At 51.6% G+C, this 26,416-nt stretch overlaps 1 protein-coding gene across 1 annotated transcript; it reads right to left on the minus strand.

Moving 5' to 3' along the window:
* Positions 1-863: 863 nt before the first annotated feature.
* Positions 864-21,079, minus strand: ZNF667 (zinc finger protein 667; the record flags this gene model as incomplete). The annotated part of the gene is made up of 5 exons (XM_006901841.1): positions 21,047-21,079; positions 12,951-13,077; positions 6,543-6,638; positions 1,269-2,551; positions 864-1,184 (listed from the first exon to the last, which is right to left on the minus strand). Coding segments are annotated over exons 1-5 (1,860 nt in total), but the record flags the coding sequence as incomplete, so codon positions are not given.
* Positions 21,080-26,416: the final 5,337 nt, after the last annotated feature.

Consider the following 26,416-nt stretch of genomic DNA (forward strand, 5'->3'; position numbering starts at 1 on the left):
GTCTTGGATTCTCACATTATGAAGATCCGTGAAATGTCTCGTTCACATTGAACTGTCACATGATGAGGGAAGAACATTCATGCTCAGATTCACAGATTGTCTCGGCCACATTAGATTTCCATACCTCGAAGATCACCCCCCCCCTCAGATCCATGAATTCATGAATTACTTCTTCTCTGTTGGATTTTCACACTAAGAAGGTCACACATTTTCAAATCCACTGGGGACACTCTGGTAATGATTTTAATGCTCCACACCATAATGAATGTCATCTTCACCCACCAAAAGACACATCTTTATTCACACCGTTGTGTTTCTGTTAGCTGAAGGTGGCATGCTGGTCTTCCAGGAAATCCCTCCTATTTGAAAGAGTTTTGAGGCACACACCCTACACTCATTCTTCATGTTATCTTAAATAAGGCTCAAAGCTCCAATCACAAAAATAGATTTCACAACTTCACTGTTATGTGTCACCAGAAAAATTTTTCCAAAACACCACGAGACGTAGAACATCACTAAATTATTATTTTTTTAATCAGACGAAGAATGCTTTTACATCACAAGGACTGATGTCATCTTCTGAGCTGGCGTCTGTGAAATTGAAAAGCTGTGACACTTCCACTGATGTCGCGCTGTCAGGTTACAAGTCAGCAACGACACGTATTCTTCGGCTTTCAAAGCGGGAACATTTACCATTCACTGTTTTCCCATGTACAAACTCTGTGTGTTACAGGTGGATATGGTTTCTCCCATGCCGTTGTCCCTTCTCTGACAGCCTCAATCTTCACTTTCACAGATTTTGCACCACCCTAGTCTTCTTCTTCTTCCTTTATTTCTTCCTTTATTTCTACCTTTACTATTTCCTTCTCTTCTTCCTTTTCTTCGGAATGTGTACTCTGGTGGCGAATGAGGGATGAGCTCCGACTGTAGGCTTTCCCACACTTGCTGCATTCGTAGGGCTTCTCAGAAGAATGACTCCGCTGGTGCCGGATGAGGTCCGAGCCACTGCTGAAGGCCTTGCCGCACTCGTTGCACTCGTAAGGCTTTTCGCCGGTGTGACTCCGCTCGTGGAGGATGAGGGACGTGCGCTGGCTGAAGGCCTTCCCGCACGTCTTGCACGTGTACGGTTTCTCGCCGGTGTGGATCCTCTCGTGCTGGGCCAGGTGCGCGCTCTGGCTGAAGGCCTTCCCGCACGTCTTGCACGTGTACGGTTTCTCGCCGGTGTGGATCCTCTCGTGCTGGGCCAGGTGCGCGCTCTGGCTGAAGGCCTTCCCGCACTCATCGCACTCGTAGGGCCTGTCCTCGGTGTGGATTCTCTTGTGGCGCGTGAGGGAGATGCGGTGGCTGAAGGCTTTGCCACACTCCTCGCACTGGTACGGCTTTTCTCCCGTGTGGATCCGCTGATGCTCGATAAGAAAGGACTGGCGGCCGAACACTTTGCTGCACTTACTGCATCTGAACGGCTTGTCTTCAGAATGGATATTCTGGTGGATCTTAAGGTTGGCGAGGCCAGAAAACATCTTCCCGCATTCCTTGCATTCGATGCGCTTCTTTTTCCTCTTGTGGATTTTCTGATGCTGCAGAAGGGACGAGTGCCGATTCCAGACCTTATCACACTTTTTGCACCTGTAGATTTTCTCTCCGCTGTGAGTTCTCAGATGTAGGACAAGGGTTGAGAAGCGCTTGAAGACCTTCTTACATCTTTCACACTTGTAGGGTTTCTTTGCAGCATGAACTCCCTGATGGAGCAGAAGGGATGGGATCTTACTGAAGGATTTCCCGCATTTCCTACAATTGTAGGGCTTCACTGACAAGCGCTTCCGTGGCTGTCGACTCTGACCCAAGCCTTTCTCACCTTGGCAGCCTTTCTCTTTTGTGTGACTTTTTTTATGCTTAACAAGGGCTGATCTCTTCCGGAAACCTTTCCTGCATTTGTGGATTTTCTTTCTGTTGTGGATTTTCTTATGAAGCAAAACGGAGGACATCCGAATGAAGGTTTTCCCACATTTCCTGCACTGGTGGTCCTTCTCAACAAAGGGGGCTTTCTGCAGCACACTGGCAGATGGGCCCTGACTCGAGGCACTGCCAGCATCAGAGACACTGCCAACATCAGAGGCACTGCCAGCATCAGAAGCCTCCTTTCCACCGTGAGTTCTCTCATGGAGAATAAGGGTTGTCCTCTGACTGAAGCGCTCCTGACATTTGCCACATTGATGAATTTTCTTTCGGGTGTGTAGTTTCTCATGAAGGATGAGGGAGGAGATCTGTCTTAATGGTTTCTTACAGTGGCTGCACTGGTAAGACTTCTCCCCAGCGTGAGAGAGCTGATGAAGCTTCAGAGACGAGCTCTGATGGAAGGATTTCCCACAGTCGCTGCATTTTAGAGACTTCTTCGCAGAGGGCCCCTTCTTTGATCTCCCCGGGACCTTACTGCCCTTCTTTCCCGTGGGAGCTTTCTTTTGTGCAGAAGTTGGCTTCTGCTGGGTGCTTGGCCCAGCTTTGCTTTGCTGACTTGCAGGTACTTTCTTAGTCTTACACTGAGACCCTGAGTCTGAAAGACATAAAAAAAAATGGTTTCTGTCTTCTAGTGTTGGAATAATAAAGCTTCTAGACTGTAAATGGAAACGTAGCTACCATTCACAGTGGTAACTAGAAGAATGATAACCAGAACTGTAACTTTTTAGTGCCTGTGATGATTTCAGGTAGAATACAAAAAGCTTTACTGAAATAGTTAATAACTGAGATTCAGGACAGTTTGCAATTATATAAATGAATAAAGATCTTTTTTTTTTAAATTATTAATTAATTTTAATGAAAGTTTATAGAGCCTTTGGATTTCCATTCATTCATTGTTGTGCTTTTCCCCCTGCCCAAAAGCCCCCCCCCAACAGTTTTTTCTTCTCTTTGAAAAGCAAAAGAAGATTTTAAAAGAAAGATATTATTTTAGTATAAATATTTTATCACAGATTTAATGAAATTCTTTAGCTGGTTCATTTAATAAACAAATTTTTAAAATTTTATGATTTGTCCAGAAAAAGCCTATCTATGGAAGGCTGACTGAGTAATTCCAAGTCCTAGGGCCAGAGGTAGGGAGCTCTGGTGGTAGGAAGTCAAGCTGCTAACCCCAGGTGGCGTCTTTCTGCTGGTTTGAATCCACCAATGGCTCATTAGGAAGAAGATGGGTGATCACCTCTTGTGCAATTCACAGCCTCTGAAAACCTGTTGGAGGATTCAGCTATGAGTGGAGTTGGGGATCAGATATGGGAATGTGGATTAACTGTGGTCCACAGGCATGAGGGGTTATTTGGGTGAAGAACACATTTTACAATTGGATTAGGGTGTTGTTGTTATGTAATATTGAACTGCATCTCATCTGGGGTCTTCCTCTCCTGCGCTGTCCCTCCACCCTTCCAAGCATGATGTCCTTCTCCAAGGACTGGTCACTCCTGGCCACATGCTGAAAATATGTGAGATGGAGCTTCAAAATCCTACCCTCCAAGGAGAGACTTGGTTTTACCCTCTCCAAGATGGACTTATTTGTTTCCTTGGAGGTCCATGGTATGTTCAATACTCTTCTCCAGCACCACAACTCAAAGGCATCAATTCTTCTATCATCCCTAGTCACTGTCTTTCTATCCTTCTTAGTCACTGTCCAGCTCTCTTATGCACAGCAAGTAACTGCGAAGACCATGGCCTGGAACAGGTGCACCTTAGTCTCTAGACTGACACTGTTGCTTCTCAGTACTCTGGAGATGTCCCTGACAGCAAATTTTCCCAGTGCAATGTGTCTTTTGATTTCCTGACTGCTGGTGCCAAGAGTGTTGACTGTGGAAGCCGATCAAGCTGTAACTTAACAGCCTCAATCTTTTCTCTATCTATCATGGTGCTGCCAACAGGCCCAGTGGTGAGAATTTTTGTCTTCTTGATGTTGAGCTCTAATCCATACTGAAGACTACAGTCCTTGACCTTCTGCTGCAATCACTTCAGGTCCTCCTCAGTTTCAGCAAGCAGGGTTGTGTCATCTGCGTAACATAGGTTGTTGATGAGTCTTCCTCCAATTCTGATGCCACATTTCTCCTCATAAAACCCAGCCTCCTGAATGATCTGTTCTGCATACAGATCAAAAAGGTATGGAGAGAGGATGCATCCCTGACACTCTCCTTTCCTGATTTTGAACCATGTAGTGTTTCTTTGCTCTGTTCTGAGGACTGCTTCCTGGTCCCAGTATAGGTTTCACATAAGCACAATCAAGTGTTTCGGGACTCCCAATCTCCTCAAGGTTAGCCACAGTTTTTTGTGATCCACACAGTCAAATGCCTTTGCATAGTCAATGAAACAGAGACAGACATTCCTCTGGTGGGATTCAATATTAAGATTAAATATTCAGGAAAGTGAAAACATTCAATTCAGGAATGGGAGATAAATTAAGAAAAAAAGCTATAAGGCATAAGAAAACTGCAGCAACTCGTACTCTCATTTTGCTAAATAATAGTCACTTTGTTGTGAAGGGCTGCCAGGCGGGTGCAGATCCAGCAGCCATACAGAAGGACGAGACACTGGCCAGTGCCCTCCGGCCTCACAATCTCTGAGAAGGGAGGAGTACGAGGGGGAAAAATGACTCAACAGAGAAGCTGGAGGAAGAGGAAGGCTTTACTCAATGACACCATTCACTTCAGAAAGGAGGAATTCAACTCCTGTTAGGATGGGCTTAGGTCGGAGCCACCAGAGGACCGACCACCTGAAGGAACGTGTGGGGCTGAGTCAGTCTCTGCCATCGAGTCTGTTCTGTGCGCTGTTGGATAAGGAGCCGTAGCCTGGTCTCTACCCTCCAGATGCAGCGGCAAAGCTTCCCCTGCGCCTTCACCGTGACAAGCAAACGACTCTCTGGGGATCGCCCAATGACGTCTAGAGGCAACCTGAGACCTGGCTGAGAACCACCGGACTACAGAGATATATGGCACTAGGTCAGCCGGGTTTAAAAAAAGTCCCAACCCCCAAGACAGTCTTCCCGTGAGGGGTACCATGCCCCTGACAAGCAAGGACCGTGAGATCGGTGCTCAGTGCACTGGACAAGCCACCGGGAGGGACCAGACCTGAAGAGGAACATCACGCTCGGTCACGTACAGGTTCAGCCAAAAAGCAGACTTCCGTCCAGCGAGCTCACACCATACTGCAACAGTGGACTCAAATGGCAGTAACCCTGAGGATGGCACAAGGACGGCTGGCGGTTCATTTTGCACTGGGAATTGCTAGAGTCAGGGGTAACTCAGGAGACCTAACAGCAGCCGTGACCCGCAGAAGCTATCCAGCCTGCGCTGAACGCCTTCCGTAAGCTCAGGATTGCTCTTACTCCTTTTCCAGCTCTGTGCCTGGCCATCCCTACGGGACAGACGGGCAAGCGTGACAATAATGCCTCATTTAACAAAAACAGCTTCTGTTTCTCCAGCAGGGTTTCGAATTCTTAACGCGTGTCATCTCATTTGGTCCTCATGCCACCCTGTGACGTCACAGCTGCCACTTAGATGAGAAGAACTGAGATCCACAGGGTGAAGTCACAGACACAAGGGTGATGTGGAGTGAGAGGCCTGAAAGCAAATGCTGGCCTCGCTGTCCAGGCAGGAGCATCCATCTGCTGGCTTGTCCCTCCCTGCTGCTCCTGGTACCCAGCAAGTCTGCGTGAGGCTTCCCTCTGGACACGAAGCAGCCCTAGTTAACTGCGTAGGGCACAGACTGTGTGAGACCTCAGTTCTCTTAGTTCAGACATGGTGTCACGAGAGAGAACAGCGTGGCTGACACACAGAAGGTCCATGAAAACGAGGGGGACCCTCAGAGAGATCACCCACAGTCGTGGCCTCAGAGGTACCCTGATCCTGAGACGGTGAAGGATCGGGCCAGGTTACACACACACACACACATACACACACGGGTTATGAGCTGGAGCTGACTTGAAGGCAACCGTCCCCCACCAACACTTAAAGGAACTCACGGCTGAGCCGACTCAACGAGATCTATCAGAGAAGGGGATGGACGGCCAGCCGGAAAGTGGAAGAGTCACCGACGGGCAGCCAAAGAGAGCAGGCAAGGGAACAGTTTCTTTCTTTTTTATTTTTAATGGTCAAAGAAAATCATGCAAATTTGAGTATGTTTCCACCACTGAGCCACTTTCTACGCACGCAACTCCAGCCTCATGACAGGGCAGAACTCTGCCCAGGCTGGGATCTTTAGGGGGTCGAACACCTCAGCTTTCTCCCACAGAACAGCCAGTGGGTTTGAAAGCTCGCCCTTTCAGGGTGCAGCCCAACACTTAATCCACTGCACCGTCACAGAGACTCAGATGAAAGAAAAGGGTATACAGGGAAGTAAAGGCAGCTCGGATCAGGGTTTTCCTTTTTTCATTCTCTCCCTCAGGGATTAGGCTGGAGAGCCTGGGTTCTCCCGCAGGCCCCGCCTCACATCATCTGTTCCAGACGCTGCCTCCTCAGGACCCTCTCTGAGGACTGCTCGCTAGCAAGACGCGGTCCCCCGCCCCGCCTCTCACTCACCGGGGACCCGGGGCTTCTTCTTCGCTGGTTCTGGTACACAAGGCGCCTTCCCTTTCTCCAGCAGAGCGATCACGTTGGGTCTCCGGAGGCAAAATCCTGCACATGAACGGGGAGAGAAAGCAGAGTTGACAGTCAGAGGGGTGTCACAGAAGTGGGATGAGCTTACCAGCACAGGGGCGTGAAGGGAGCTGGAGAACAGGGTGGGCGGGCACCCGGCCTCGGCTGCTACGGCTGGTTTACTCTGAGTCTAAAGAGCCAGCTCGCTTCTTGCAAAGCTGGACCTCAGTGTCCCGGTTACGCAGATGTAGGCAGACCTCGCCCCACTGCACTTCACGGTGCTTTGCAGAGAGTGTGTTTTACAGAGTGAAGGCTGTGGCCACCCTGAGTCCAGCAAGTCTATGGACGCCCGTTCCCAGCAGCCTGTGGTCACTTTGTGCCTCTGTGTCCTATGAGTCATCATGGACTGAGAGATACCCAACAGGTGACCAATATTCCCAAAGTTTTAATAATGTTTACCAGACTGCACTTTATTTCACACCAGTTACGCATACATCAAGTGCTTTACTGACTTATGCTTACTTTGACATATAACAGAAGGCAGCACAGTGCCAGCATAACCTTCTTTCTTTTTTCTTTTAAATAAAAATGTTAAAATTGTCATTTTAACAAAAGTTCACAGAAAAGTTAGGTTTTCATTCATTCACTGTTGCAACATTTGCCAGCATAACTTTGATAAGCACTGGGAAACCAGAGAGACTCACGACACACGACAGCTCCACTGACTAATCTGACTTGCTGTGTGACCCGCAGTGAACCTGCAGTAGCTCTGAAGTCTGCCAAGTCTGCCCGTGTTGGCGTTCAACTCGAAACCCAAGTGCCTCTGCTACACATTGTGATGGCAGGACTAGGCTTCTGTAGACCACAGTTCTCTGCCCACTCTCCCTGCTGGCCACCTTGACACGGGTGTTGCAGTGTTGCGGAATGTTAGGGAGGAGCAGGAGGCCTCTCTGGCTGGGGCAGATCGTACTAGCTCTGGATAAATGCAACCCTACAATGGCTGCTGCATCTGTTGAGCTGGGAGTGGTTTGCACTGGGCTGAAGTTCTCCTGTCCAATCGGCATACTCCACATCTACAAATACACCCCATCCTGTCTTCCTGTTTACTTGCCTGTATATAAGCGCACCGTAACCCCCAAATAAAGTGGAGTTGGCTCTCTGAACTGCTCCCGGAGTGGTGTGTCTCCATCATGCTTACCCCTGTTAGGGTGTCGCTGCTCCCTGCCGGCAAACAGACAGTGACACCCTGACGCACTGACACCCTGACAGACAGCGACATTGCAGGGAGCCTGGGGAAGGGAGATGCATTCCTGTGACACACAGTGAGGCCTCAGCCCCAGCGGCATGGTCCAGTGCGGATCAGCACTTCACCCCTCTGTGTGCTGGGTTTTGCTATTCACCCCCCCCCATAATGTACTCACATACTAACACACACAGGAAACCAATGTGTACCATTGCAAGAAAGTAGAGAAGGCCCAGACAGATGGAGGACACACCTTGCTCGTGGGTAAATGGACTTTGTCCTGTGGAAATGTCAGGGCTGCCCAATGTGGTCTGTAACTCAACCCAAATCTGGAGTCCATCAACTTTTTTTTTTAAGAAGATGGAAAAACCAACTTCCCACTTCATACAGAAGAGAAAGAGGCCTCACCTCAAATAAGCTGAACATTTCTGCAAAAGACCAAAGCGGCGGTCTCACACGCTTCGATTTCAAGACACACTATATACAGCCACGGCAGGCAAAACAGCTGGTATGGGCAGAAGGACAGACACACAGAGCAGCGGAACAGAACCGAGAATCCAGAAATAGTTCCATCCACATACGGGCAGCTGGAAGGTACAAAGGAGAAATCTAGGAAAACTGCCAAGTTGTAAAATGTGAAATGGAATCCGTCGAGCTCACTAGCCAACACATTAAGAGCTGACACAGACTGACACTGGCCAGTCTGGCTAGGACAATCGCAGGGTTTACTGTGCGGGGAATGACAAACTCAAGAGGAGGGGTGTCACACACACTGTCAAGAAGAACATTTTGAGATCGATCCTGAAGTAAGTGACAGAATGAAATCCACATGCCTACAAGGAAGATGGGCCCAACAGGACTAGTACTCAAACTTATGCACCAGCCACCAACTGTCAACAATGACGAAATTGAGGGCTTCTCGGCAGACCAACTGTGCCGTCTGTCACAGAGCGAGAAGGTTAGTAGGATGCATTATCAACTGAGGACTGGCATGCAAACGCCGGAAACAAAGAATTGCTAGTTTGAAAAGAATGGCTGTGGGGACAGAAATGAGGCTTAGGAACGCATGGTAGAATTGTCTAAGATCAATGATTTACTCTCTGCATATAGTGTTTTGTTGTTTGGTTTTTAAAAAAAAATGAGGGGTAGCTGTGGTATATTCACACAATGGAATACTATGCTGCAGTGAAAAACAAAGAACTCATGAAATAGCATTCAAAATGGGTGACCCTGAAGGACATTACACTGTATGAAATATCTCAGTCACAAGAGGACAAATATTGCATAGTGCCACTGCTGTAGAACGGGACTGACATCGGGGTTGAGGGAAGACAGAGAAGGAGGTGAGGAATTATGTACATTGCATTGAAACAGATGAGGGAGAAAACTGTTTAAAAGGGATATATGATTGGGTATTACTGTCATGACAGGAGTCCAGCACGAAGGCTGCATAGTGGAATGGACTTGGGAAGAGGGGTTTACTTTTCAAAAAGAGGAGCGAACTGGAGGGGAGGAGGTGGGCAGGGAGCAAAGTGCAACAATGAACGACTAAAAATCCAAAGTCTCTGTAAGCTTTCATGAAAATGAATTAATTAAAACAATAAATGGAGACAAAAGCAGCGAAGCTTCTTCTCTCACACTCTGGGCATGTGGCTTGGAGAGGTTCTTCTCTGAGAGGACATCGCGCTTGGAAAGGGGGAGGGTCAGCAAAAGAGAGGAAGAGCCTCACGGAGACAGAGTGACGCAGTGGCCTCAGCCACAGGCTCAAGTGTGTCAGAGCTGATGCCCCAGCACAGGGCAGGACAGGGTTCAGATCTGCGGTTCACAGGGCTGCTACGGCTCGCACTTGACTCAATGGCTCCTAACAGCGGCATACTTACTCCCTGGCCTTGACCTTGACTGACAGAATACGCAGGAACTGAACTGACTACATGTATAGTAAGACACGGAGGAAGATGCCCAACATTATCTGTGAGAAGAAGGCCAGAGGCCGACTGTAAAACAGACCATCAACCGCTCAGCAACAATTTCAAAATGAAGCCGAAGAAAATGGAAACAAATCCACAAGAGTGGAAATCCGCCTTGAGCCTCTCACATCTGAACGTAAGACACCATTTCAAGAATAAACTTGATGCACTGAACATGAAGGATCAGATCAGGGACATTCATCTATGAAGAAAACAAAAGGTCGTTAAAAAAAAATCAAAAAAGAAAACCAGGGAGCTCTGGTGGCCCAGTGGCAAGAAGCTGCACTGCAATCCCACAGATACGTGGTTCAAATCCACCAGATGCTCTGCTGGAGAAGGAGGGGCAATCTCCTCCTGTATCAGTCAGATCCGATTTGACGGTACTCACACAAAAAATAATACAATAAAATTAAAAGGAAAGGAAGAAAAGACCAACACGGATGTCAGGGAGAGGGTCAGAAACCTGTTCAATGTGGAGAAGGGAAAGTGAAATGAAATAATAAGACAGTCCAACAGAAGATTTCAAAGGGTAGCTAGAGAACATAAAACAAAATAATATATTGAAATGTGCAAAAGACTTGGTGTAAGGAAACCCAAAAGGAAGAAGATGCTTGGCATTTCTGACACTGAGAGAAGTGGAGAAAGCGTTCAAGTCTGGCATTGCAATACTGAAGGGTTCTGTGGGCAAAACACTGACTGACGGAGGAAACATCAAAAGGTGGAATGAATTCACAGTCACCGTACCACCATCACAGAACTGGGGGACACCGAACCATTTCAGGAAGCGGTGTGTCACCAAGAACCCAGGGTACTGAAGGAGGACGTTCAAACCGCACTAAAAACACTGGTGAAAAATAAGGTCCCAGGAATTTACTGAATACAAATTGAGGTGTTTCAACAAACAGATGCAGCCTTGGATAAGTGATCACTGATATGCCAAGAAATGTGGAAGGCAGCTAATGCGGCCAACCAACGCGAAGGGACATGTATTTGTTGCCTGTTCAAAACCAGGTGTTAAAACAGAATGCAGTAGTTATCAAATAATAGCATTAATATCACAAACAAGTAAAATATCATTATTGTTGTTGTTATTATGTACAGATCCAATTTGACGGTACATACACACAAAATAATAAATTTTAAAAAATATTTTCTTGTTTAAAATGTTCTTATGTGCCATCTTATGTAACTCATAGCGATCATGTGTACAACAGCCCTAAACCCTGCTCGATATATCCCTTGCCAGTCTTACTGTCTCCGACACACCTACCCCCATTACCCCAGTCACTGAATCAATCCACCTCATAGAGGGTCTTCCTCTCCTGCGCTGTCCCTCCACCCTCCCAAACATGACGTCCCTTTCCAAGGACTGGTCCCGCCTTGCAACATGCCCAAAGTATGTTACACGGAGCCTGAGAATCCTTGCCGGGTAGCTCAGTGTCCTGGTAGCACCATTTCCCGGAACGGCACGCACACACTCACCGTGCACCAAGTTACACGTGGCCATCCGCAGAGGGCCTCAGCACCCTCCTGGACTGCAGGGTGGCCTTCACGTGCACCTGCACCATCGGGAAACCCACGCTGCATGGCGCCTGCCCCATGAAGTATCACAGCCCTCGGCCCTCGAGGGGCAAAGCCCACCACACGTGCTCTGCTGAGTGGGCAGCTGTGTGTCAGGACAGCACGCAGCCTAGTCAGGGTCTCTGGTTCTCCATTCTTACACATTGTATTTATTTCTAAAAGTAGGACACGCTCTTTGGTTCATTTTCCTGGTGGTATTTTCATTTTACTAGAGGAGAAGTGTGGGAAGCCAAGTATCAAGTCTAATATTAATAATAAACCAAATGCTATATGAGGATTTAAAAGAGGTATAATAAAAGCTGGAGTTCACCCTGAGGCACTAAGGCGTTCCTGAAAAGTCTTAGTTTGTATTTACTGAATCCCTCCCTCCTGAGATTAGCATAAGGTAAACAATAGAGAAGAACTCCGGTTCATCTGCAAAAAGACTTCCCCATGATCCCTCGTTTTTATTTTCTACTCCCTTGTGATTTTCCTTTGTTTACCTCCCTGATGATTCTCAGTAAATACACAGAGAGGTACCACTTGGGCGCTTCAGTCATCAGGACAGCTGGCTCCCTGTCTTTACTCTCTTATCTCATTCTTGGTGGTCTGTCTCATTATTACTTCACTCTCGGTCTGCAACAGGGAAGACCCTCTGAGATAGATTGAGTCAGTGACTTGGGTAATCGGGGTGGGTGTGCTGGAGATGGGGAAACTGGCACAGGATAGAGCAGAGTTAAGGGCTGTTGTACGTAGGATTGCTCTGAGTCGCAGGTGACTTGACAGCACATAACAACAACAACATTTTAAACAAGAAAATACTTATCTTTTTAAAATTTTTTATTATTTTGTGTGTGTGTACCGTATCTGACAGGTACATGACAGGTACAGGAGGAGATTGCCCCTCCTCCAGCAGAGCATCTGGTGGACTTGAACTGCGTACCTCTGGGATTGCAGGGCAGCTTCTTGCCACTAGGCCACCAGAGCTCCCTGAAAATACTCTTCTTAATGACTTTTCTTATTTAAGAACATTTATTAATACTTCACTGAGACACAGTACTCAACTCCCACTCCCTGCTGTCAGGCTGGAACTGACTCCCGTCTCTCTCCCCGGAACTGCTGCTGGTGGAGTCAAAACACCAGAGAAGCGAGGCGGGGCCCTTCTGTTAGCGGGGAGACTCCCTCGGCCTTACATGCTGAGCTGTTGACTGCCATTCACACACACATCTCTGTGCACGACGCCAACAAACTCCTTCACTCCAGATTTTCCAAAGTTAACAGCTCATGAGTCAATCTCTCGAGATGTAAACTGAACAGATTAAGCACAAAAAACCCCTGAGTGCAGAGGGGGAAGAGGGACCCCATGCTGACGCGGGCTAGAACAAGAATCTCCCCACCGCCAAAAAAAAGCTGACACTGACAGAAATTCTTCTCTAGACCCACGTGCCCTGAATGTGGACTTCAAGCCTTCCCAGCTGTGAGGGGAAAACACATCTCTGTTTGTGAAAGGCAACCCCCCTGTGGCGTTTCTTTCTGCTCCCACAGATAGAGCAGAGCTGAGAAAGGAGAGGGGAGGCTCACCGAGAGACACCAGGGTCTGGTAGTTCTCCAGCATGACATCCTCGTACAATTCTTTCTGAGGGGGGCTCAGCCACTCCCACTCCTCCTTGGAGAAGTAGATCGCCAAATCCGCGAACGTCACAGGCGCCTGAAAGACAGACCCCCATCCATGCCCTTCAGCTGGACTCCCCCACTCTCCAGGGGCATGGACTCAGGAGCACTGAAGCCAGGGTGGACAGAGCTGGCCGCGTGGACAGGCTGTCTGGAGGGGGCACGTCCTGCAGGAGGGCAGGAGGTGGGGAGAGCCCTCACTGAGACAGACTGGGGCAGTGGCAGCAACTGTGAGGTCACACAATGACCACTTCTGTGCAGATGGCACAGGGCAGGACTGGCAGCCACCAGTGACTCGACGACACCTGCGGCAGGGACACAGACTCTCATTAAAGGTGACGGAACAAGCTGGCAACAGGTAGTGGTGGCAACAGGACAGCATGGTGGGCATTCTGCCACCAGACATTAGAGGTTCTGAGGTCAGAGTGGGCAGACAGTCTAAAACCAATAGAACACGATAGGGAGCGACGCAGCTTTCACAGAACGAACACAGCGTTCCTTCTGGGCCAGGTGCGTGAGCGACGGCCACGTCTGCCTTCTGCTCCCTGGTCATGTGTGTGGAGAGCACCTGCCTTCACGCACGCTCGTTTCCCTTCACAGGCGCTGAGCTTCCTGTACGTGGAGGGTGTGTGTCAACCTCACACCGATAAAGGCTGCGGGCACCGTTTTTTACCCAAGAGCTTGTGCTCACTTCATGGCTGTGTGTCTCATTCTGTCATTTTTACAATATTTATGCTTTCCCACCAGCTTCCACGTTTCATATGCCGTCAATCCCGACACACGGTGACCCACACAGTGCAGCTTAACCACAAGGCGTTTTTTTTTTCTTTTTAACTATGATTTGAGTGAAGGCTCACGAGGCAGTTTTTCAAACCATTCATACACATTTGGTTCTTGAGCCCGCATCTTAACATTCACTCTCCCCGCTTCCTCTCTGCAATCCGGAGTGCTGTTCTTCCTCTGCGTCCTCCTGTCTTTGGGGATATTGTGCTGTTGCCCCCTTACTCGATACAGCCTTTCCCTTCATAGATCTTCTTCTTCTTGTTGTTACATACCGTTGAGTTGGCTGCGACTCACAGCGACCTTGTGTACAACAGCCCTAAAGCCTGCTCTGTCCTGTGCCAACCTCACTGTCTCTGACACACCCACCCCCGTTACCCCAGTCACTGAATCAAACCACCTCGTAGACGGTCTGCCTCTCCTGCGCTGTCCCTCCACCCTCCCAAGCATGACGTCCTTCTCTAAGGACCGGTCCCTCCTTGCAACATGTCCAAAGTATGTCAGATGGAGCCTCAGAATCCTTGCCTCCAAGGAGCAGCCTGGTCTAACCCTCTCTAGGACGAACCTGTACTCTTCTCCAGCACCACAGCTCAAAGGCATCAATTCTCCTTCTGTCCTCCCTAGTCATTGTCCAGTCTCTGATGCATAACAAGTGATTGCAAAGACCATGGCCTATATCAGGAGCACCTTAGTCCCCAGAGTGACATCATCGCTCTTTAGTATTTTGAAGAGGTGCCTGACAACAGACTTTCCCATCGCGAGACATGTCTTTTAATTGGAATGTATATTACACACTCACTCATTTCACTCCCCTGTGCCTCCCTCCCCAGCCCTGGTAACCACCCAGGAATGATTCTGTGTGGGAGCTTTTCCTGAGCTTTTTACAACAGATGTCTTACACAGTATCCGTCCCTTTGCAGCCGACCTATTTCACCTGGCATAACGCTCTCCAGATGCACTCAAGTTTGGCAGTGTCCCGTGAATCAGTTTGGCGTGTATCCGCACTGGAGGATGAAGTCCGTGTGGCTCACTCTGGGTCGGTACTTGGCCTGGCAGTGTGGCCCGTGCCCCAGAGCGATGCTTGCTGTTGATGGCAGTGCGGCGGGCTGCTGCCTGCCTGGTGACAGCGGTCGTCACAGTATCTGACACAGGCTGCTGACAAGCATATGCCCAACAGGAAGAGACTGCTTCACCAACGGGGGTTTTGGGGGCTGCGGCTCTTCCTGCATAAACCATGCCTTCAGCGTAGCAGGTGGTGGTGGGCGTCCACCAGGCACTCTACGTGAACCTTCCTCCTGGTCTGTTTTCATCCGGACTTCTGATCAAACCTGTCCAGCATCACAGCAAACGGCATGCCTCCACTGCTGGCCAGGAGCGGCTGTGACTGATGGTCCCCGCAAGGGAACTTGAACCCGGACCTGCAGCCATGAAAGGCATGGGGTCTACCACTCGGACCCCCTCTGCTATCACATGCTCTGTGCAGTTGTAGAGTCTCATGCGTTATGTGTTCAAGTTGATTCCGGCCCCTTGTGACACCACGTGCGTGGAGAACTTCTCCCGCGGGTTTTTAAATCGTGACTGGAGTGAGTTTACAGAGACTGGTTTGCCAAGCAGCCATTCAGACACATTTTGCTTGATAACATTAAAGAGAAGGCCCTGGATGTCAGGTAACCACTTGTACCTTCTGTGACACAAACCCGCATGCTCGCCTCCCTTGCTCCAGGCTGTCTAGGGTCAGCTGTCGAGAGCTCTGAAGCACAAGGGGCGTCAGCGGCTGTGAGACATCCCTGCAGGACAGCAGAGTGAGGGGTCAGACTCCTGTGACATGGTGGCTGCAGCCGTAAACCGGGTCACAGGAATCTTTCCGTTTCCCGGAGCCCAGGAGAGTTAGGTCAACGATAGGGAAGTCTACAAAGCCCACAAAAGGACCAGGGGAGGGTCTGCAGTGGTGGGAGACCACCTGGAAGCGGTCAGCCCTTTCTAGGCACCAGCAGCACACTGTCCGCTCTCTAAGGGGCTGGACTGACAACTGGTGGACAGGAGACAAACCGTGTAGCTGACCCACGCCCAAGGCAAGGAGGTGGGAGCGGGGAGTCCCGTGGGTCCTTGCTTCACCCACCACCCAGCCCACACAGGCAGGTGGGTCTCAGAGAACAACAGTGGACGATCGGAAACCTCACCAGGTGGTCATTCCTCCTGTGGCTGCCAGTCCCGGCTTGAGCAGACTCTTCCAGCTCCTGGTACCTGGGACGCAGGTATGGATCTAGCCAACGCCTTTTTCTCCATCCTGGTTCCAGAGGACCAGCAACAGTCTGTTTTCTGCCAGCAAGCGCCACAATACACTTCCCCTTAACACGGGGTGTCTTACCTCTATAGTACTATGTCACTTTCCCCCACTACAGGGGTATATGAACGCTCTAACCCTATGTTATAATCTTCTTCTTCCTGTTATGTGACATCGAGTCACCTGCGACCCTTAGTGACCCTGTGTACAGCAGCTCTCTGAACCCTGCCCTGACCTGAGCCAGTCTCTCTGACTCTGACACACCAACTCACATCGCCTCAGTTACTGTATCGATCCATTTCATCTGGGGTCTTCCTCTCCTGCACTGTCCATCCATCCTTCCAAGCATAATGTCCTTCTCCAAGGACCAATCTCTCCTGGCCACGTGCCCAAAGTATGTGAGACAGAGCTTCAAAATCCTAGCCTCCAAGGAGAGACGTGGTTTCACCCTCTCTAAGACAGACCTGTTTGTTTTCTTGGCAGTCCATGGTATGTTCAAGACTTCTCCAGCACCACAGTTGGAAGTGATCTATTCTTCTTCTGTCATTCTTAGTCACTGTCCAGTTCTCTGAGGCGTAGCAAGTAACTGCCAAGACCATGGCCCGAATCAGGCGCACCTTAGTCTCGAGACTGACACCGTGGCTTTTCAGTACTCTGGAGAGGTCCCCGACAGCCGATTTTCCCACTGCCTGCTGTTTCTAAGTGCTGCCTGTCATAATCTAGTCTGCAGGAATGATGACTACCTCTGCCTTCCACAACACGTCACAATGGTCCCTTTGTACCTGTGACATGCTGCTGACTGGACTGAGGAAGAACCTGGTAACTCCTGACTTATGGGTGAGACATCTCCATGCTCAAGGGGGTGACACATAAATCCTACAAAAATGAAGGCACGTTCCACGTCAGCGAAACTTCTCTGGGTCCAGGGGTGCGGGGGCAGGCGGAGAAAGGCCACCTGAAGAGAGGGACTAAGTACCCCATTCAGCTCCACATCCCGGACCCACAAGGAGCCCCAGGGCTTGGGGGCTAGACCTGAAAAGGGCTGGCTCCCCGCCCCTGCGGTCCTGTGCCCGGCGGGCCTGCAAGTCCTGGTCCCGATGGGCGGAATGCTCCCACTTGGAGACACAGGGAACTGGAAGCTCACAAAGATCCCTGGCCGCCTGGGAATGTGCACTCCTCGGGGACAGCAGGTGATGAACGGAGTTACGGCATCGTGTGGTGTGACCGATGCGGGTTACCAAAGGCGAATAAACTCAGTGCCGGGCTGACTCCCTAGTGGGTTTCCAGAGGCTGTGAGTGGCACGGAAGGAGATCTCTTAGCATCTGCCTGCAGACCGGCTGTGGGATTTGAACCACTATGGTTGTCACTCTCGGTAAGCAAGGCAAGCAGCAGAGTTCCCTTCACGGCGAAGGAAACAGGGTTGATGCCACCTAAGGGCATCTGACTGTGCGGGTCCTAACAAAGTACAGCTAACCCCAAGAAGAATGGGAATCCCAGAGCACGGTGCTCGTGCAAAACTGACACCCAGACCTCTAAGAGGCTGCTGTGGAGAGAAGCACGGGGCCCTGTGTGGTTTCAAATTAAGAAAGGTGTGTGTGTGGAATACTACGCAGCACGCAGGAGCAGTACCTTGGTAAACTACCGCTTAGCTTGGGAGGGACCCGAGAGCGTTACGCTGAGTGAACTAACTCAGTCCCACAAGGACAAATATTGTATAAAACTGTTATTGAAGAATGAGTATAAGGATCCAGGAGGGGTGGGAGAGGCTGGAAGCAGTGGGATGTGGATGTGCAGGGGGAAGGGGGGGGAATTACTCATTGGGTTGTACAATGTGATGGGGCGGGGGTGAGGGAAATGGAAAGAATTTGTTCAAATTTGTATTCGAATCTCGTAAATAAACTAGTAGAGAAAAAAAATGAAGAAGAGGTGTGTGTCAGAGTCATCTCTGTCCATATCTAGTCCATCCCTGAGCATTTGAGAAGCTGCACTCTATGAAGAAGACTGTGGCGTCGGGACTGCAGGACGAAGGCTCACTAACCACCTCTGGTGGGCAGACGGCACAACCTGGCTTGCTGGACTGGAAGTACGTGCTGCAGAAGATCAGAGAAGACAGCCTGCGATGTGGAATTCAGCCTTCAACATGCATCTCAGTGTCAAGAAAGAAAATAAAACACCCTCTCACCAGTAGACCAACGGGCAGCATCAGGATGGAAGAAAAGATTGAAACTATCAACTTTCTCTTACTTAGATCCACAAACAGTACACTTGGAACTAGCAGGCAGATCAGGGGACATATTTGGAAAGTCTGCAGTCAGGGACCTCTCCAAAATAATAATAATAATAATATTATTATTTTAATTTTATTTTATTATTGTGTGTGTGTGTGTACCTTTAAACTGGATCTGACTGGTACAGGAGGAGACCGTCCCTCCTTCTCCAGCAGAGCATCTGGTGGATTCGAACCGCGTACCTCTGGGATTGCAGTGCAGCCTCTACATTACTGAGGAGCAGTGACGTCAGTTTGAGGCCGTGGTCTTACCAATGACTTGCAGTGCTGCTGAGAGCTGGACAGTGACTAATGATGACAGCAGCACTGACCCCTTTGCGCTGTGGTGTAGGATATGCACACTGACCATTCCTTGGATGGTCAAAAAGCACACACAGATGTGTCATGCAGAGAGGGCAGCCCGAGTGCTCCTTGGCGGCAAGCAAGGCGAAGCTCTGGTCTCACACGCTCTGGGGGTGTTGCTAGGAGAAGCTAGCCCTTGGTGTGGAAGGAGACAGAGACCCCCTCACGCAGGGGCACGGACACAGTGACTGCAGCCATGGGCTCCTGTGTGTCAGACACTGAGAAGGGCACCTGGCTCACACGGTTCACACCTGCTGTTCACAGGGTCGCCCCGGGTTGAACTGGACTGGATAGCCCCCGACCACAATAATAATAATGACAGTAAAGCAGAGTATGTCTGCAGTGCTGGGGATTCCTGGGCCATCCTAGTACTATCGTGCCCTAGAGCGAAAGCCAACGGGAAACTCCAGGAAGCCAGCGCTGACAGGCCTCCTGACGGCGAGATCTTCCAGGACGCAAGGCTGGGTCACACGTCGCTGAGGCGTCTGCCGAGGGGAACGGGAACGCACACTTGGTGGTGGAGAAGGGAGTTTTCAATTCCAGCTACAACCACGTACGTGATCAGCGGCAGAAACAAGGTTTAGAACTGTCAGGAGAGCTTTCTTCTTTTTATCTATATACGTGAGACGTTTTTCTTTTCACGTGGATTTGGGCTGCAGTCATACGTCGGATGTTGGGCTGTCACAGTTAATACTGGGTGCCAGCTGGGCACTGAGCCTAGATGACCGCTATGGTCTAATAAGGCAGGATTACGAGTGGGTCTGTAAAGGTTAGAGCAGCCCTGCTTGATTAAGGGCTGGTCTCCTCCGGGGTCTGGCCGGCATGGCTTCTCTTAGGGCTCTGGCAAAACCCCCAGTGTCCTCTGTCAGACGTGCCCTCTCTCCGGCTCGTGGTCTGGCGGACTTGTTGACTCTGGAGTTGTGGGGACTTGGCTCCAGCTGCCCAGTGCCCCTCCCCAGCAGGCCCTGGGGACACATCAGCCTTTGATGCTGACAGCCTCCAGCCTGAGGCCCTGCCCCACCAGGAGCTTCCATTGACTCGACAGGTCTGACCTGCAGACCCGGGTCCCTCCCAGGCCGGCGTGTGGACCACGTCCTTGCAAACTCGCTCTCACTCCACATCTGTCCGTCTAGCTATGTAAGCGCCCCTGGTTTTGCGTCTCTGAAGAACTCAGCCTGGGACACTCACTACGTGAGTGTGTGTTTGCATGTCCCAGTGTGTGTGTGTGTGTGTGTGTGTGTGTGCTCACATCAGAGTACACGTGTCCTCAAGAGCGGACGTGTGTCCCAGGATCTGTGTGTCCCCAGGTGTGTGGGTGTGAGCGTTGGCTGTCTGGTTGGAAGTGTGACGTGTCACAGGTGTGAGCTTCGGCTGTCTGTCCGACCATGTGACCTGTCTCCAGGTGTGTGAACTCTGGCTGTCTGTCCGGTTGTGTGATGGGTCACAGGTGTGTGAGCTTCTGCTGTCTGTCCGGTCGTGTGATGGGTCACAGGTGTGTGAACTCTGGCTGGCTGTCCGATCATGTGACCTGTCTCCAGGTGTGTGAACTCTGTCTGGTCGTATCATGGGTCACAAGTGTGTGAACTCTGGCTATCTGTCTGGTCATGTGATGTGTCCCCAGGTGTGTGAGCTTCAGCTGTCTGTCCGGTCGTGTGACAGGTCACAGGTGTTTGAGCTTCGGCTGTCCGTCGAGTCATGTGACCTGTCCCCAGGTGTGTGAGCTCTGGCTGGCTGTCCAGTCGTGTGATGTATCCCCAGGTGTGCTCATTCAGAGAACTTTGTGTCCTGAGGTGTGTGTGCAGGTGTGTGAGTGTGTGCACGTGTCTGTCCGTCTAAATGTGTATGTGCGTGTCCAGGTGTCACTGCATCTGTCCAGACGCGTGTGTCTGTGTCTTGGTAGGGGAGCTGGAGTGCTCCACAGGTGTGCATGTCTGTCCAGGTGTGCGCGCATCACCGTGTGTCCATCTGGAAAGACATCCTCCCTGTGAATGTGACGAGCGGAATCTGAGAGGCATGGAGAGACGACCTCGGGACCACACCGTGAAACCCCACCTGGCACGTGCCTCTGCCTCAGCCACTCAGTGGGGCTCACGTGCCTGCAGCAGGGACTCCCCCAGGCCAGCAGTGGCCCGGGATGCTGTACGGGCGGGTGAGTGGACGGGTGCATTGAGAGCTGGGGGGCCAGGGCCTCGGGGAGCTGGAGAGCAGCTCCTGGTGCGGTCCTGGGGGTCACGTGCCCCAGCAGGGACTCCCAGGGAAGGAAAGCAGGTCTGACCGATGGGGTGGCACGCCCCGCCCGAGTGGGCACTCACCTTGGACTTGGACTTTCTCCGGTTGGCCGGCATCCTCTCCTCCGTGAGGCTCCGAGGGTGGTGTGGTGGTCAGTCAGTGAGGTGAGCTGGGGGAGAAACAAAGTCTTTACACAGAGGGGACCGACCCAGCTGCGCAGTCAGGGTCCCCAGGTCCCCTGGGCTGGACGCACTCACCTCACCTGAGCACGCTCACAGTCACACACCTGGACACACACCCCTCTACACACATGTGGGCACATTCCTTCATCTCACCATGACACACGCCTGCACACACACACTCACTTCACCTGGCTCCCTGCCCCGTATACACCTGTAGACAGACACACACACACACACGTGCACAAGCACACGTCCATGTACAGACTTTTATGTGTACACACACACACACACACACACACACACTCTCTCTCTCACTTTACCCTGCCCCAAATATACCTGACAACAGACACACATGTGCGCAAGCACACAGACACATCCTTGTAGAGACCTCTATGTGCACGCGCGCGCGCGCGCACACACACACACACACACACACACGCCAGTCAGCACATCTATGGGAGCATTCCCGTCTCTCTCAGGGACAGGGAAGGGCTGCAGCTGTTGCTGTCCGCTCTAAAGGCCACGGCGTGCAGCCAGCCAGCCACCCTGCCGAGGAGAGCTGCCCGGGTGCCGACGGGCTGGGTGCCGCGGGGCGCACGGCAGGTGGGCACCAGGCCCAGCGCCCCACATAGCATCCTGCAGAAGGAGCATTGTGTGTGGCTTCCAGGGTGAAGGAGCGGCGTGGGGTGTGGAGGGCAGCTATGCCTGTGCTGGGGCAGAGAGTGAGGTGCAGGGCAGAGGGTGGAGCCGATGATGTGGGGGGGGGCTTTCAGATCTGGCCCAGGTGTGAGTGAGAGGGGTGAGGAGGGCTGTCCAAGAGTGACGTAATCAGACATCTCATGTGACAAGTCCATGGAGGTACAATGGCGAGGCACTTGGTCACCAAGGGCACGTCCCTACTGGGCAGCTCTGAGACCTGCTCTAGTAAAGATCCGACTCCAGAATGACGCACGGAAAGACACCCCGACTTCCAGAACCAAACCCCACGCTGTCCAGTCATTTCTGCATCACCGCTGCGCTCCTCTGGCCCGCCCCAGCCTGGACGTCTTTCTCCACGAATTCGCTGGTGGATTTGACCCACCAACCCTGTCCAGCAGCCTGAGTCTCCATGGGAGAACGGGGAGGCAGTCTGCTGCCATGAACTTGACACCCTGAGGGGCAGGCCTCCTCGCTCGGTCAGGGTCACGAGGAGGTGGGGTGGCCTTGGTCTTGCCTGTGTGCAGGGATTAGAATGGAGCAGACATGAGACGAAGAGTCAGGCCCCACAGGGTGAAGACCCTCCAGCCTGGTCTCACGTGGAGACTGAGCTTATCAGAGCGAGGTCTGAATGTCTAGTTCCCTTGATGTCAAGTACACTGACATCCCCCCAACTGGACCACTGTTGTTATACGCCGTCAAGTCAGGAATGACTCACAGCTCACCCTCCAGTGGGTTTTCAGAAGTTATAAATGCATGGGAGGAGACTGCTCATTTTTCTCCCTTGGAGCAGCTGGTGGATTCGAACTATGTGCCTTTGGGTTGGCAGCACAACTCCTTACCACTATGTCACCAGAGTAGGTAACAACAAAAAAATGGGAGAGAAATCTGACGTTGCCAAAGATCTCATTTTACTTGTATCCACAACCAACACCCACGGAAGCAGAAGTGAAGAAATCAGGGGAGCTCTGGTGGCCTAGTGGCAAGAAGCTGCAACTACAATCCCAGAGGTGCATGGTTCGAATCCACCAGATGCTCTGCCGGGGAAGGAGGGGCAATCTCCTCCTGTACCAGTCAGATCTGATTTGACAGTACACGCACACAAAACTTAATAAAATTTAAAAAAAAAAGAAGTGAAGAAATCAAAAGGCGTGTTGCCCGGGGCAGAGGCTTCTTTGGAATGCTAAAGAGTAAGGATGTCATTTTAAAGACTAAGGGGTGCCTGACCCAAGTCCTGATATTCTCCCTTAACTTCACAGGAATGTGAAAGCTGAAGAGGGAATAAGGAAGTGAAAGCTGGAGAGGGAATAAGGAAAAGCAAAGGAGGACCCGTCAAAGACAGACGGCCACCCCACGGAGCACCCACAGAACACGCACACCTGTCTGCAGCGTGTGCAGCACGGCTGCTCCTCCAAACACGGACAGAGACTGGTGCACACGCGGTGGGCGTGCTGTCAGGAGGGCCAGTCCTCGTGAAAACACCTACAGGGAGACAGACGGCCACAGTGACGGCCAGCAGCGGGCAGCAGCGGTGCCGAGGCTGTGACCCTGCTGGAGGACCGGGCGCAGGGGGAGGGACGATGCAGAGAGGACTCGAGGGCTCCTAACGAGAGCCGGGCAGCCGGTAAAGAACCCTGGCTGTGTCGCCGCCAGCGTGTTTTGGTCGGTGCTGACCAACCGTCTGAGTAAGGGAGACGGACGGCCTGATACCTGTGAAGGTTTACGGCCCTGGCGACCCTGGCCCGTGAGCCGGGGCCACCTCGATGGCCGGGCATATCTGGTTCTGGTGAAGAGCAGGCAGAAGATGCCTGGGCGGGGCAGTGTGGCCAGCTCCACGGGGGGCAGCTGGAAGCCACCGGCCACTCTTCAGGAGAGGCCCCAGCCAGCGTCCACACGGCTGAAGTCCCGGGCAGGCCTCGTCCGAGCTAAGGGTGGCTGTGGGTCACAGCCACCATCACCACACTAGATCTCTTTTCCTCCTTTTCTTTTCCTTCTGGGGGGCCCTGGTCAGAAGTGGGTCATTCGGCCTTTCTCTGGGTGCATTTGCACTGCTGGCCTTCCGTCTGCAGCCAAGCACTTAACCGAGTGAGCCACCCAGCGACCCCACCAGCTTCAGAGGCTCTGCCTGTGATTATTTCCCGTGAGAAAGGTACACGCTTCTTCCCCGCATCCACAAGGTGGAAACAGAAAAGGTTAGCTTAAAAAAGAAATCTAAAGAATTCTGCTTCCTTTGATGGGGCTGGGGAAGATCAATAAAATCAAGTCAATTAATTCCAATCAGTCAGATATGGAGGGTGTGTGACTGCCAGTGAGAAGGGTAACTGACCTTGGGCTGTCCAAGGGGACTCCGCAGGAAGCCCGGATGCGAATCCTTTGCTGTTTGCAAGAGTCACCAAAACTTCATAACCCCAAGCCCAGGGCCCAGGAGCGGGTCCCCCTCTGGCAGCCCACCCTGCAGGATGGCCGCATCTTTCTCCGGAACCACCAACCTTTCAGTCAGCAACTCTGCCTCGAACGAACCCAGCCCAAGCCCTCTGCTCGCTGAGCTGCGGCCCAGTCACGGCGAGTCTCCACTGGGGTTCTTAAGCTCTTGCTTTCCTTGTTGTTTTTTAAAAATGATTGGAACTACTAATCTGTGTGTGGAGGGCTACAAATCATCGTGTTTCCATCCAGTCATTCACAGATGTCTTGTTTGAGAACGTTAACTATACAATGTCTAGTCAAACCCTTCCTGTACACTGCCTTTTCTTCAACGCCGGCTACATATCTACAGGTTTTGGCTCACCTCTGCTTCTCTCCTCAGCCCTCTTAAGTCTTTCAGAGGCGACTACATAGTGAGAACCTTCCTTGACGTCTCCTGTTAGTGGTCGTCTGCCACCAACTGTCCTCTTGCGACGGACGGAGGTTTCTAAGCCTACGAATCTTTGAGCGGGGACACTGCACACCTTTCTCCCTCAAACTGGTTGGTGGATTCAAGCTGCCCCACTCTCTCGGTCAGCAGCGGGACCCACTGTGCGTGAAATGACTAGGGCTTTTCGACAATGAAGAGACCAGACAAAATCCCGAGTGCCCCACTGCTGCGGCATCAGCTCTGATGCAGCGCTCCGGTAGGACACAGAGGACTCCCCCACGGGGTCCCCAAGGTTGTGACTCTCGGGACTTCCTCTCTGTTTGAACAGCTGACCTTTGGTTTTGCGGTCAGGTACTTTCACCACTGGCCCATCGGGGCTTCTGAAGAGATGTCGTGTTGTGGGTGTTAGGTACCTTCGAATGGACATTGACTTTCAGGGAGCCTGTGGACAACAGAAGCAAATGTTGGATGGACTTGTGCCCCTCCACATGCCCCACTTGGGGTGCACTGCGCTGAACTATGGCCCTTCCACTCTGGGCGTGTTACTGGGAGGGGCTGGTTCCTGGAGAAGACCATTCCACTGGGGAGCTGTTGGTGTGTGTTGTGTTGGTGTGAGTTGGAACTGACCCATAGCTGACCCTCCTGCAGGTTTTCGGAGGCAGGAAATTGCACAGGAGGGAGTGTCAACCTTCTCCTACGCAGCAGCTGGATGCGAACCACCGGCCTTTGGGATCGCAGCGCATCTTACCACTAGGCCACCAGAGCTCCCTTGACAAAAGGTCACAGAGAGGAGGGAGACGGCCGTGGGCTGAACCAGGGCCCGGGCACAGCGGCGGCTGTGGACGGGGGTCAGCCTGGCGACCTCTCGTGGCAGGCCTCATGACAAGGAGCCCTGGTGGCACAGCGGAGACACACTAAGCCAAGCCGCTAACTGAAAGGCTGGTGGTGGTTGGCACTCTGCAGAGGTGGTGATCTGCTTCCGTAAGGGCAACTCTGTGGGGCGCTTTCCCTCTGTCCTATGGGGCAGCTATGCGTCAGAGTTGCTCCACGGAAGTGGGTTTACCTGGTTAAGGAGAAGACAATAGCCGTTAGGTCTAGTGGCCAGGAGGGGGGCCCAGCCCTCCTCTCCAGTGTGTGGAGAACACAAAGACGACTGGGCGATGGGTGGCTCAAGTGGGAGACGTCAGACCCTCGACTGGGAACGCCCAGCTCCAAGCCCATCTCCACTGAGCCCTCCAGCTCCTGATTACCACCCGCCCCGCCCCCACCCCATGAGCCATCACCCACCATTATTTCTCATACAAACACCAGAGTCCTCAGTGACACCAATACCATGTAGTCCCCAGGAACACCTGTGGTCCCTCCACCACACACACACACACACACACACACACACACACACCCCTGACACCAGCCACAGCTCTGCACATCACACAATGCGACAGCCACTCACTGCACACAACCACGGGGTTGCCATGACAACAGTCACAGACACATGATCCACTCCAGGCAGGGACAGTGCTGAGACACACACAGTGTCACCCCCCACACACACATACACACACACCTCCCACATCACACTGTCCTGGTCCCATCATCTCCCTGCGGTGACCACCACCATCATTATACACAGTCCTGGTGCCATCAGCCCACAAGGTCCCACTCTCAATACTCCACATCCCTGGGCCCCCACCCCACAATCCCAGAAGTCCTGGACACACACA

Source organism: Elephantulus edwardii, unplaced genomic scaffold (genome assembly GCF_000299155.1).
Source record: "Elephantulus edwardii isolate Elephantulus edwardi_28Jun2011 unplaced genomic scaffold, EleEdw1.0 scaffold00348, whole genome shotgun sequence".
Lineage (NCBI taxonomy): Eukaryota > Metazoa > Chordata > Mammalia > Macroscelidea > Macroscelididae > Elephantulus > Elephantulus edwardii.